General features: G+C 38.1%; 1 protein-coding gene across 3 annotated transcripts; it reads left to right on the plus strand.

Annotated features, from left to right (window-relative positions):
• The first annotated feature begins 2,074 nt into the window (after positions 1-2,074).
• Positions 2,075-12,656, plus strand: LOC117373300 (uncharacterized). 3 transcript variants are annotated; one of them, XM_033969254.2, is made up of 6 exons: positions 2,075-2,386; positions 7,566-7,643; positions 7,736-7,788; positions 8,336-8,389; positions 8,574-8,694; positions 9,948-12,655. In XM_033969254.2, exons 1-6 carry the CDS (start codon positions 2,182-2,184, stop codon positions 10,283-10,285), a joined length of 849 nt encoding a protein of 282 aa, XP_033825145.1. In that variant the 5' UTR covers positions 2,075-2,181; the 3' UTR covers positions 10,286-12,655. The 3 variants fall into 3 exon arrangements, with proteins under 3 accessions (XP_033825145.1, XP_055079199.1, XP_055079200.1); XM_055223224.1 differs by having other exon boundaries at positions 7,569-7,643; XM_055223225.1 differs by having other exon boundaries at positions 2,130-2,386; positions 7,736-7,767; positions 9,948-12,656.
• The last annotated feature ends 974 nt before the right edge of the window (positions 12,657-13,630 follow it).

A 13,630-nucleotide genomic window follows, 5' to 3' on the forward strand; every position in this document is an offset into this window, starting at 1 on the left:
TTTTCCGCGCCCCTGTGGGCTCCAGGACATGACTAAGGGGCGCGCTGTGGACCCTGTCCCTCACTCCATTCTTCTGTTTGTGTAAACAGAAGAGTTCTCCCAGACTGACGCATTTTGAAAAGTCAGTTTAAATTGGACTAGGCCTGTTATCCAGTTTTCATGGCGTCCATGTAACAGGGGGGCAGATGGTTAAGTGATGTAGGCCTACAGAATATGAAGTCACAACAGAAAATGCACGGCAGACGCATCTATTATACCTGCTTTACAGATCACTCTAATGAGCCTTGATTACAGCCAAAATTAGGAAGTGTTCAACTTGAGTACATTTTAGTCATATCTACTTTAACTCGAGTAAAAATGTCAGTGATTATATGTAATGCAATGGATTATAGCTACAGGACATTGATAATACGCAAAACTAAGCGACAGGGGAAAACAGAAGGCACTGTTTAATGTTAACAAATATGAATTTAACAAATCCCTTGTTAACCCATGTTTTATTATCAAGCTTCTGTTTATTGTCGCGCAAAGACACAAAATATTATAATCTAGCACTGCCCTCTAGCGAAACAAATGTCTTATTGCATCACTGCGATTTTAAAGCAGTTCTTTTCCCAATAAGAATGTATTTTATATGATTTTACTCATGTTGTACGTATGCGCTACTTTCTATATCTAAAAATTATTAAAAAAAACAAAAATCTAAATAAAGAGGCATATGATATTTAACATACTACTCTAAACTTATTTGAAGTAATACGGTTTTTGTTTGTTGTATGTTTGTTTCTTTTTATATATTTCTTTTTGGTATTTTTTTTTTTTAAAAAGAACTTCATTGGCCCATGGAGCTCAACAGTAGGCTTGTACACCATTTGTAAAGAAATTAATCAACTGATGACTGGTGACAAAGTGAAAGCAAACCAATCACCAATCATAAAAAGGATATTGAACTTTTAGATTTCGCTACATTGAATTAATGTTTTAAAATCAAATGGATTAAGCATCATATTGTAAACCCTGATACTTTATTCCTGCTAATGTATTCAAGAAGGTTGGAGGTCTACTAAAATGCAATTACAATCCTAATAAAACTACCTTTAAACTGCATTCCTTTCACAAACAAACCCTTCTTGCCTTGAACATAAATGCATCATATTTAACGACTAAATGGAATAAAGTGATATTTATCTTACCAAAATTGATAGAAAAGAAAATTGTCTAGTTACAAGATATATTTGATGATAATGGCCTATTAAAAAAATATAATGTTTTCATTAGAGATCATGAATTAACCTAAAACCTCCAAAGAATTTAATTTATGTAAAAAGTATTCCAAATGGTGTGAAGGAAGTGATGAAGACACACAAAGGCAGTAGTAATAGCAATCACAGACCCGATAACACTTATCTCAATAACTACGAATACTCCAATAAACACATTTCAGAGACTGTATAACATATACAAATGTAACTGTAATCTATTTTTTATTGACTATAATGGGCCCTCTGGAGTCGAGCCTGTCGCATACAACAGAAAAATGTTGTGCACTTGAACTGCACATATTTTTTTGTTCCACCACAGATTGACATGAGCTGTTTTCTTTACTGAAAACTAGAGACTTGAAGCTTTCAAACTAGGCCTCCACAACTCTCTAGCACAAATATGATCTTTATTATAAGGTCTCAAAATTACCTGATATTAAATGGACCATTGTTATTAGCGACAGGTGACGAGTGTTTAGGCTACATAACAGCTCAACAGCTCTTAAAAGCTAAATAGATTAATTAACATAATTTCTATGCTGCTTGTGTCCAACCGGAAAATAAAATTATAACCTACTCCAAAATTACAAAGCTAGAAAGGTCTATGCAATATTTTAGTAAAATCTTAAAAACACTTATGTTAACTGTATTTTATAGAAATTAGTAATCTAAAGTGTCATATGCACTTTAAGGTGTTGAGAGATATTAAGTTGATTCACAGGATTTGATTAATTATACTGATTTTATTTACTTTTTTCTTACATATGATTAGTATTTCTATTATTTGGCACGTTCAGTTCCACTCCTGACCGTTTGGTGGCGGTAATGCACCAACCGTCAACAAAACACAGTAGAAGACTTTGAAGTGGGCGGGGCCTGTGAGCTCCGTTAGCGCTCGGGGCTAACTTTGGAGCTAGACATGCCCGGAAAATGCAAGTTCCAGAATGCGTGGCTGGAGAAGGACATTTACCGGGACTGGCTGATGCGGGATGTGCATGATATTCATTCCGCCAGATGTCGAGCCTGTTGTAAATTCATCAAACTCCAGACGATGGGCGAGGCTGCGCTCACTTCTCACGCGGGCGGAGCAGGGCACAAAGCCGCGGTCTGCAAACTGATGGAAGGTAACGACACATGCATCAACTAACATTAAACTAAACCATCATGTGGATGCTTCTGAGATTTTAAAGGTGGACGATAAATGATAGTGATATAAGCCATGTCTCTAATTGGGACAGTGGTGGTCCGTGGGGGTGTGTTTGTTGACAGTGTAAATAAACGTTAAAGGGCCACGAGGTTGTCTAGAATTACCAATGAAAAGCAGCTTTTATTTCCACACTTTATGAAGGTAATGATGGGTAAAAGCTATGTACGTGCAACTTGCTTGTCAGAAGTTTGAGAAATGACAACTTGGCACATGTTGACAAGCGGCACGCCCCTTTCCTTGTCCTCTCAGACGAAACAATGACAGCAATTTGATATTTCACAAACATTAGAATCAAAATCCTTTTCTAATGTTTATCAAGTCACTGCAGGCTTTTTACATACAAGAAAAATTCACACAGACAGTGGCTTTTCTGCATCACTCGAAAAACCATGTCTGGTTGCTCTGACATTGATTACCTGTAATAAAGGCAGTTTGAACGCTGAAATTTACATGTATGGAAAAAATGTGTGAATGAAACAAAACATAACTTTAAACACAGGGGACAAAAGGGTGATAAAACGTCGTGCGTCTGAAGAGTGCAGATGCAATCCTTGCTTGGTCATACTCATAGCCGCAGGAACATAATTTTGGAAGGGTGTGTGGATATATTTAAATTTATTTATTTTCCAAGGAATGCAGATGATCATGCGTACAATGTAAATCAGACCACAAAAAATCATATTACACTGCAGTTTGAGTTCAGCGTTGGTGCTTGTACTCTGTATATGCACCATAGACATAAGCACACGCACACATTCAGAGTAACAGAGTCAAAAAGGCTTATGCCAAACGTGAATATCATTGTTTAACAGAACATTGTTATAGCTGCAACATGTAGCCTATTGGTCTTTATCAATCTTGCCACACTTCCCTCGTGTGTGCTACTGCTAACCACACCTGTAACCTTCCTGGACCTAATACATCCATGCTCTGGATGTCCACCAGCACAATCTGCTCTACAGCATCACAAGCAGCGCCCTACGTCTTTACGCACGTCAGTGTCCAGCACATAAATGCAAGTGGTGCACTGTAACTTTACCTGTTTTACTCACTGCAATGCTGTCCTGCTCAGATGGAGACAAGTCCAACACTATAAGACAGGGGACATGTGCTTTTCTCGCCATCTGAACATTTAGTCCTTTAACCAAACGCAAGCTGTACAGATCAAATCCAGCAATGTCCAAAGTTTAAGGCATCAATGTTTGTTTCTTCCTCTTAATCCAGTTTGTTTTTTGTCCGGGGTTGTCCTTTTCGGTTCTTGTGCCAAAAGTCCAATATAAACAACAGCTGTCACCCAGGGCCGGCCCAGCCTCTTAGCAGACTAAGCAGCTGCTTCGGGCCCCAAGGCCGATATATTTGTGCTTATATATATATATATATATATATATATATATATATATATATATATATATATATATATATATATAGTAGCAAAATATCTGCTGCCTACATTTGTTTTATCTATGTGCCGCTGAGGTACTTCTGACTGGCTGTTTTATAAGTTAGATTAAAACATTTCAGTCTTTTAGTCATATAAATAGAAACACAATTGGACAAGGTGATGAGAGCAGGGTCATAATGTCTTCAAATGCAAGTCACCAATAGCTGAGCCCAGTTACATCCACTACCAGGGGCCCAGAGACACATTCTGCTTTTACCTCTTCCGGTGCCCAGAAAATTTGTCTGGTTATGACTTTATTTTAAGTAAACCAAGACTTTTAAACTATTTTTACATTTTTCTTTACAAAATATCTGACGAGCCAGCAACATGTCCAGGGAAAGAAAACTTAGCAATTCTTTCTGTGAACACTGTCGGGACACTGATGTCAGCCTCTTGAATGACACTTTTTTCATAGCCTTCAAAAGAGTAGGAGAACATTTGCTGTATGTGATCACCTTTCCTCAACTCTTGCATGCCAAAACACTATTTTAATGTCATTTATCAATGGTATGTAAGTCGCATGAATGCAACATGAGCTTTCAGACTGCAGTTATATCAGATACATATCAGATTTACAACCACGAACACAGCCTGGGTCGGATTTGAAAAAATCAGAATTGATCTGTTCACACAGAGACAGGTCACATATGGGTAAAAAAAAAATCAAATATAGGCTGCAGTGTGAATATAGGCTGAGATCTATGTCTCACTGGCAGCAGGTGAATATGGACCGTTTGACTCACTCTGCCATTTAATCGAACAGATCAGTGTGTGGATTTCTCCTGCTAAACTCAGACAAGACTGAAGTCATCATCTTTGGCCCACAGAAACAAAAAGAACAGGTCAGCTGTCTCCTATCCTGTCTCTCTCTCTTTCTAAAACCTTCAAATCAGGCCAGAAATGTAGGGCTAATAATGGACTCAGACTTGAATTTTAACAGCTACATCAAATCAAAAACATCTGCTACTTCTTATCATCTTAAAACATTGCAAAAATCAAAGGTTTACTAAACCAGACTTGGAGAAACTTATCCATGCATTTGTCTCCAGTAGGTTAGACTACTGTAACGGCCTTCTCACTGGCTTCTCCAAACAAGCATTAAGACAGCTGCAGTACATCCAGAACTCTACTGCTCAGGTTCTGACTAGAACCAGGAAGTACGAGCACATGTGCCCTCTGTTCACATCTCTGCACTGGCTCCCATGACTCAGAGAACAAACTTTAAAGCAGCTCTGCTTGTGTCCATGTCTCTCTATGGCCTAGCACCACAGTACATGTCCAACATGTTAGTGCCATATGAACCATCTCAAAATTTGAGCACTTCAGGAACCAGGCTCCTGCTTGTGCCCAGAGTCAGGACAAAACATGGGAACCAGTATTTCAGTTTTATGCAGCTAAAACCTGGAACAGTCTTCCTGAAGATGTGAGACAGGCCTCTACTTTGACATTGTTTAGGCTCAAAACAGTTCTGTTTAGCTGTGCATATGACTGAAAGATTTTTATTCTGCACTCTTCTCTTTTAATGTTTTATTTTATGATACCTGATTTTTTTTTGTTTTGTGATTTTAATGTCTTTCTTATTTTGTAAAGCATTTTGAATTACTTTGTAAATTAATTATGCTATATGATAAGCTTGCCTTGCCTTGTGTAAAACTGACACTTAAGATCTTTTAACCATCCTATAACAATGTTCCCACATCAATAGCTTAGTCAAAGTTGTATTTAGATTAATTCATGTTTGTATTTACATTGATACATGTTTGAGTTTCACCTATCCCTCTCTGTTCTAACTTTACTTGTGATCATTCGAAAAGTTACCTCTCCGGGTCATAAATGTAGGGTTGAAAATTGTCACAAAGCCATTATACAACAGTAAAATGTCTAAACAAAAACCTGCTGCTTGCTTCGGTGATATGCCATTATAAATAGGCAGGACCATTCGGTTCTGCAGTTTAGCAGTCAGTGCACTATTTTTTATTACTAAGCTGTTTTAAATCAACATAGTCATTAGTCAAAATATAAAATGATGTTCTACATTATAGTTGAATACTAAATATCCAAGTGTCAGCAACTTGCTTGTCTCAATGTTGTTAGTGCTTTGTCCGCTATGATCCACAGTATTGCACTAAGTGTACTGTTGAAACCAGAAGGAGAACCACTATATAAAAAGACACATATGCTTTTCTTCCTCACTGTCTGACAAACTTTTCTATTTGCTCAATGCCAGAATAATGAGAGGAGGATTTGTTTGTCAGAAGTTTACATACATTTCATTAGTATTTAGTACCATTGCCTTTAAACTGTATGACTTGGGTCAAACGTTTTGGATATCCTTGCACAAGCTTCTTACAATACTTGGCAGGAATTTTGGCCATTCATCCTTAGAGAACTGGTATAACAGTTTGTAGGCCACCTTGCTCGCACATGCCTTTTCAGGTCTGCCCTTACATTTTCAGTAGGATTGAGATCCTGGGCTTTTTGATGGCCGCTCCAAAACATTGACTTTGTTATCCAGTTTGGTTGTACACCTTGGGTCATTGTCCATTTGGAAGACCCATTTGCTCCCAAGCTTTAACTTTGTGGTTGATGTCTTGAATTTAGCTTCATAATTTCCACATAATGTTCTTTCCTCATGATGCCATCTAGTTTTTGAAATGCACCAGTCCTTCTTGCACAAAACAACCCCACAACATGATGCTTCCACTCCCGTGCTTCACAGTTGGGATGGTGCTTTTAGATTTGCAAGCTTCCCCCCTTTTACTCCAGATGTGACAGTGCTCGTTATGGCCAACACAGGACATGTCTCCAAAAATGAAGGTTTTTGTTCCTGTGTACATTTGCAAACTGTAATCTGGCTTTTTGTTTGTTTTGAAGTATTGGCTTCTTCCTAGAGACTGTCTTTTCAGCCCATCAGTACAGTCCTCTTTTCACTGTGGATAATGACACACTCTTACCAGCTTCAGTCATCTTCTTCACATGGTCTTTTGCTCTTGTTCTTGGGCTAATATGCACATTTTGGAGCAAAGCCCGTTCATCTCTGGGACACGGATCCCGTCTCCTTTCTGAGCGGTAGGATGGGTGGATATACCGCTGGTGTTTATACTTGCATATTATTGTTTTAACAGACAAACGTGGCACCTTCAGGCATCTGGAAATTGCACCCAAGGATGAACCAGACTAGTGCAAGTCCACAATTCTCTTCCTGATATCTTTCCCATGATGTTACGGCACAAAGAAGTGTGTCAGGCGTGCCTTCAAATTTATCCACCGGTGTCTCTCTAATTAACTCTGATGTTGTCAGTAAAACTATCAGAGGCTTCCAAAGACATGGCATCATCATCTGGGGTTAAAAAAATGTTTTAATGCATCGTAATCTTACTGTATGTAAACATCTGATTTATCTCATTATTCTGGCATTCAGCAAATAGAAATATTTTTGTTTAATCTGATTTCATGTCAAACAATGAGAAAAAAGGTGCACGTGTCTTTTTATGTAATGTATGTAAACTTCTAGTTTCAACTATATCTATTTCCATGGAGACAAGCATTTGACACCACAGGGCCAACTTGGATCAACTGTGTGCTGGAGAGTTAGTAGAATGTGCAGTTTTTTTAATATCTGTAATGAATAAAACAATCTCATCTTCTTTTCCAGCAGAGGCCATGTACAGGTCCCAGGTTGGAATGTCTCCCGGAGATGAAGGCAGCACCCCACCTTGTCTGCCATGTGAAAGTGGGTTGAAAATTAACAAATAAGTACATCTTTATATTTAAAACAAAAACGTTAATCACATAAAACTAGTTTTTCACTTCTGCTTTCTGCAGGTAATATCCTCTCAATAAACACAACTGGACAGGTAAATGGCTGCATGTCTCAGGTAAAGTTTAAAACATTATTTTTCAGCACATTTTAGGAAATGTATTTTTATAATTTATGTCTCAGGTTGATTGATTTGTTTAATATCCAGTTTGTGCCAAGAAAAAAAAGTAAAGTATTTACATACTGCATATATTACAAACAACAGAAAAGCACATTTCTCGAAAAGGAGTGGGAAAAGGAAAAACGTATATTAACTCACCGTAGTCATTACAAAATTTTGGTTTCTTTTGATATGTACATTGATCAAGAGACTTTATAAATATTTGTTTATGGCAAAATATATTACATATCCACATCGATAGATGTCATATCAGGTAATTACACCACTTACCAGTGTTACATACTAAATATGTTAAATATAAATCTAACCCATTTCTTTCTTTTTCATATTGTATTGTATTTAGTTTTATTATTATTTTTTTGACTTCAGTCACCCAGTGTGGTCACTCACCCTTATACCATGAAGGCAAAAGCTCTTTATAATTTCTTTTGAAGCTGTGAATGTTTGGGCACTGCTTCAGGTTTTCTCTCAACCCATTCCACAGGTTAAAGGACCATTTTGGCCAGAGGAAGAAAAACAGAAGCTTGGACTTCCACAGGTCAGCCTGCATGGGACATTTTTAACTGCAAATGTTTAGTTAAAGTCAAGTTATTTTTTGTATTATTCATGCTTGTCATTCAGACCTGTTCAGTCTCAGATTTGTCCCCATTTAGTGATACTTGATGTTAGTGATTAAAGGTAGCACTTTAATTGTAATACCGTCTCTGTTTCTCTGTGTCCAGCCTGAAGAAGTTAAAGATCCTCCTCCAGAGTCTCTTGAGTGGTCGGACAACAAGAACTCCATTTCCCAGAATCCTGAGTTACAAGACCCTGGTTTCACAGCAACCTTCATCACAGCCACAGGTGAACCCTGCTTTTCTTCTATTAAGTGTAAAATGAGAGTACATCATGAATAGGCTCAAAATGCACTGTAAAGCAGCTTGTATGTGAGGACAACTTATGTTAAAGTGAAAGTGTTTTAAAATGCTTACCAGGGGTTAGGATTTTCATTGAAAACTACACACATTATTGTGATTGAAGAGGATCATCATTTCCATATCTCTCATTAAGCTCATACACCTTCATGGGACCATTTCCATCATTTAAATCTGTTGGGATCATGCCATTAGTCAACCTAGCTCTTGCCAGATTGATATGTCTAGCCCTCTGTATTGAGTTTTACACATCATGTGACACAACAGCACTTACTGAAAGCGATTGGAGCCAATGATTGGAACATTCGGGCAAATACCTGTCTGTGTAATCTCTCAGTTATCCAGGTATGTTCCATAGTAAAAGAAAAACTAAATTCTATTAACTAAACACAACGTTTTTTGAGTGAAGACATTTGCTGCTCATCCAACCCGCTTTTTCAGTTCTGGTCAGATTGCTAATGGACACTGCTTTATACCTGTCTGAAGGAATCTGTGGATTCAGTTCTGTTTTCTTTACATTTAGGCCGGCCTTGTTCACATACACCATGCATCATTCATTGTTAATTGCTGAAATTGGCCGTATGATTATAATTCAAATATGATTTTGATTTTATTTATTAAGAAAACCTTTGTAATGTTTGGGTGATGTTCATATCTCATGTAGTAGATCCTTGCTCCTGGACCCTGAGCCATGCTCAGGGCATGGAAACCCAACTCAGAGCAGGTCTGTTTGGTGCAACTCTCTCCAGCCAAAGCGGCCCCAAGCAAACTGTACCAGTGGAAACAAGGCTATATAAGGCCGTGTCCACCGGCAATCTGACCAGAACTGAAGTTAAGCACAAAACGTCTTCACTTAAAAAATGTTTTTGCCCAGTTGATAGAATTTAGTTTTTCTTCTACTATTCAAACAAATACTTCATGCTGGTCAGTCAAAAGCGAGAAATCATTTTTCCCATCCACAAATGCACAAAGCGCTTCTCCCTGCTTTTCAAACACAAAAGTAGCCCATATTTCTACAATAATAGAACATCTATGTGGTTTTGCCCAATCCACAATGCTGCCCTGTGTTTGGTCAGTCTATGCACCACTGGTCGTTTGGGCCCTGTCACTAGTGATCATTTCAGCATAAAAACAAAGTAAATATGGCATTTAACTTGAAATCCACTCCCTCCTCTTCATCAGGCTGTCCCACAAAGCGGCCCTGTCGGCGTGGACGTCCCCCCTCTAAGCCTGAGCCTTCAGACGTGGGCATGGCCGCTGGCCTGAGCCCTCTGGAGCAGCAGAGGAACATGGCTCTGCTGGAGTGGGAGGGCCGCATGAGGAGCCTGTCCCAGGAGCATGAGCTTTTGGCAGAGAAGCGACGAGCCACCCGACAGAAGGAGCGTGCCTACAGACTCAAGAAGAGGTACTACAGAGCCAAGCTGAGGAGGCTGGGAGAGGAGGTGCCCTCCTCCTCCGACAGTGAGGGGGATGAGGAGCAGAGGCTGGGCATCACCACGGCACATAGGGGTCTTTTATAGGAGAAAGACAATTTTAAAATGTAAATAATTTTTTTTTTTTTTTTATATTTGCACAAATGTTCATCCATCCATTTTCATCTGCTTTATCTGGAACCGGGTCATGGAGGCTGTAGTCTCAGCAGGGACTCCCAGATTTTACACACAATTCATCCAGCTCTTCTGAGGGAAATGTCATTAACGGAAAAACATTCCTCCACAACATTTTCAAATAGGTCATGTCAGTTCAGTATTTGTTTGTTCAATATATGGTGTAACCATACAATCAACAATTAAACTATGAAGCAGGATCTCCTTCTGTAAAGCTTAAAACAACTGATCAAACATCTCCTGAAAGAAAGATCGTTTTATGTGGACTCACAAGCCATTGTTTGGCCTAAAAGAAAAAATAGGAGGTTGTTTAGTACCAGAAAGTATCAGATTAATCTGGAAAAACTTGTTTACAAAGCAGTTTACTCAACGCTCACTTTTGCACACAAAATCATGTAATTATTAAAACCAACAAGAAGCACCATTCGTGGTGAATATGGTATAGGAAAAGTATTCTCTGTTGTCTTTTCTGCATAAATCACATTTGGAAAAAAATACCATCTTAACTCTTGTGCCTTGTTAAGGGAAATTTGTGTATGTGAATGTATATTTATTGTGGTAACTTTGGCTGTGGTTGTTCAATTGCCATGAAAGAAGTTTTGTAGACAGCATTCTGTGTCTATTCACATCAGCAGTGGTATATCAGTCTAAAACAGCATATTTGTAAACAAGGCAATACAAACAATTATTTTGGGTTCCTTGAGAAAGACAGAAAAAATAAAAAAAATCCTGAGGATAAGCATTAATTTTAAAGCTAAAGGTTCACATTGTATCTTTTAACCCACATTATGGTGAATTTCATAGTTGTAGATGTAGTGCAATAGAGGGAAGCAAATATGCCTTGTCAAAAGATAGGAAAAAAAAGAGAACTCTCATTATTCATAATTTAAAAAAAATAAAGATTTCAAGCCACAATGACAAGAAATATAAGAAACAAGGTGAAATGCAAAAACAAAAAATGCACCAAAGTCTTACCACTAATTTTCCAGACTGATTTGTCATTCACACTGATCATGATGGTAGTTAAAAAAAAATCCTATTATTTGTTTGGTATGTGACAAAAAACTTGCATCTAAGGGGTTACTAAATTATAATGATTTATGATCCCAGTATGTCATTTTAAAGAGAACCCCTTCATGAAAAAAAAAGTTGATGTTGAAAATTTGATGTTGAAATACACAATTTGTATGAAACACTCCCAGTGTATGCACTTTTTCAACAAGGCACAAGGGTTAAATAAAATAAGAAGTGCTTGAATGAGTATTGTTTATTGTGATTTGATTATATGTTCACTGTGTTAACAAAAAAGAAATAGTTGCAAAATGTATTTTATTTGTACAGTGCAGTTGCCTGGCAAATCCAGAATGATATATCTCTGTATTTTTCTCTCTGGTCCCCACACCCTCAGTTGCCTCTCAAGCCCCATCAAACAGGATCGTGTAATCAGATTTGTTTGTTTTTTTTCTGTGACACATGTGAAACAAAGGAGCTCATTGGTCATGTATGATTTATAAATCAAATTCACCTCAGATTAACAGAGTTCAGTGCTTCGACCATAGATTCTGCAGAAGTCTGAGATATTTTTTTCCTTTATTTTTCCGATACAGTGGAGCATGCACGTCCCTATTGGCTAATCCACTTGTCAATCACACCCATTTAAAAAGAGGAGATTCACTGTAGATCACACTATCATCTTCATAAAGTATTGAAGAAATGTGTATTCTGGATCCCAGGCAAGCTGTGCAGTATTCATTTCATTCATTTATTTGACACAACAATGTCACATAATGCTAGTACAGGCACATAATGGAAGAGGTATCAGATTGTAGTACCAGCATATTTATCCAACAAATATATACCAACATATTTTTAACTGCTAATTAACGTACGCAAGCAGAGTAGAGCAGAGACAACACTAAGTTAATTTCAAACTATTATGTATTGGAAACTCTTTGAAGTGATTCTGTCTAAGCAATTTTAAATGACCTTTATCACCTTTAATGACGTTTAATAGAAAATGAACTAAGGCAACAACTGACAGAAAGTGTAATAAAAGTTGCCTGAAGGACATGTGGGTGAAGGTGCATCCTAGAGGTCTGTGGGGTAAGGTCCTCTGGGTGGAGATCGGAGGTGGAGGCAGAATTATGCTTCAATTTGCATAATGGAAATGTTTTTGTTTTGTTTTTTTGTGCTCTTCTCATTTCTTAAGTGGTACTTCTCTGATGAAGTTTGAATGTATGAAAGTGGACCAGAAGATTAAATTTTAAAGTATTGGTGAATATGTAAATGATTTGAACATCATTATTGAGTCTTAAGAAATAAGCCTAGCATCTGTTTTATTAAGGGTGATTACATGATATGACCACAGCCAAGATAAGTGGGCACATGGATCAATACATTTGCACAGCACAGAAGGGCATCAGCAAGGATACTAACTCCTGGTAGATCGAACAGTTGCTTGTCACTGCAGAATTCGTCAGACCAACCTGTGCACTGCTTGGATTGATTACAAGAGAGCCTATGACTCAATGCCACACACGAATCACTGAATATCTGGAGCTGTACAGCATCAACTGGACTCTAAGAGCCTTCATTGCAAACTCGATGAGGTTGTGGAAAACCACCCTTGTGGCCAATGGCAATCCACTTACAAGTGACCATCAAATGTGGCATATACAAAGAAGACACTCCCCATTGCTGTTCTGCATAGGCCTGAACCTCCACAGCCAAATTAACAAGAACACTGATAGTTACTCGGAATGGGGCCAGCATTAGTCACCCCCTTTACATAAATTACATCAATGAAATACACTCCAAAGAAAAGCAAAACTGGATGCACTGGTGACACAATTGCAATTTAATAATCTCATAACAAGCTTTTATACACACACGCACCTGTACCTGTTTTCAATGTTTTTTATGGACTATGGCACCTATGAAAAATAGAGCCCAAGTGCTCTCATTGGGTTCTCTGTATAAATAAAGATAAATATCGACTCACTGATCCACACCACCGGGATCTACAGCACAGACACTGGAATGTCATTCAAGCTTCAAGTGTAGTCGGGTGGTGACAGAGAGGGAAAGTAGTCCGCACAGAAGGGGTCTCACTCCCAGACAGAACAATAGCAGTCATTGAGGATGGTTACAAGTACCTTGGTATCCCACAAGCAAATGTAAAGCGGCTACTGCCAAATACCTTTAACGGGTAATGCAAGTTCTAAAAAGGGAGACCACAAGATCAAGGTGGAAATACCT

The sequence above is a fragment of the Periophthalmus magnuspinnatus genome, chromosome 7 (assembly GCF_009829125.3).
Source record: "Periophthalmus magnuspinnatus isolate fPerMag1 chromosome 7, fPerMag1.2.pri, whole genome shotgun sequence".
In the NCBI taxonomy this organism is placed as follows: Eukaryota; Metazoa; Chordata; class Actinopteri; order Gobiiformes; family Gobiidae; genus Periophthalmus; species Periophthalmus magnuspinnatus.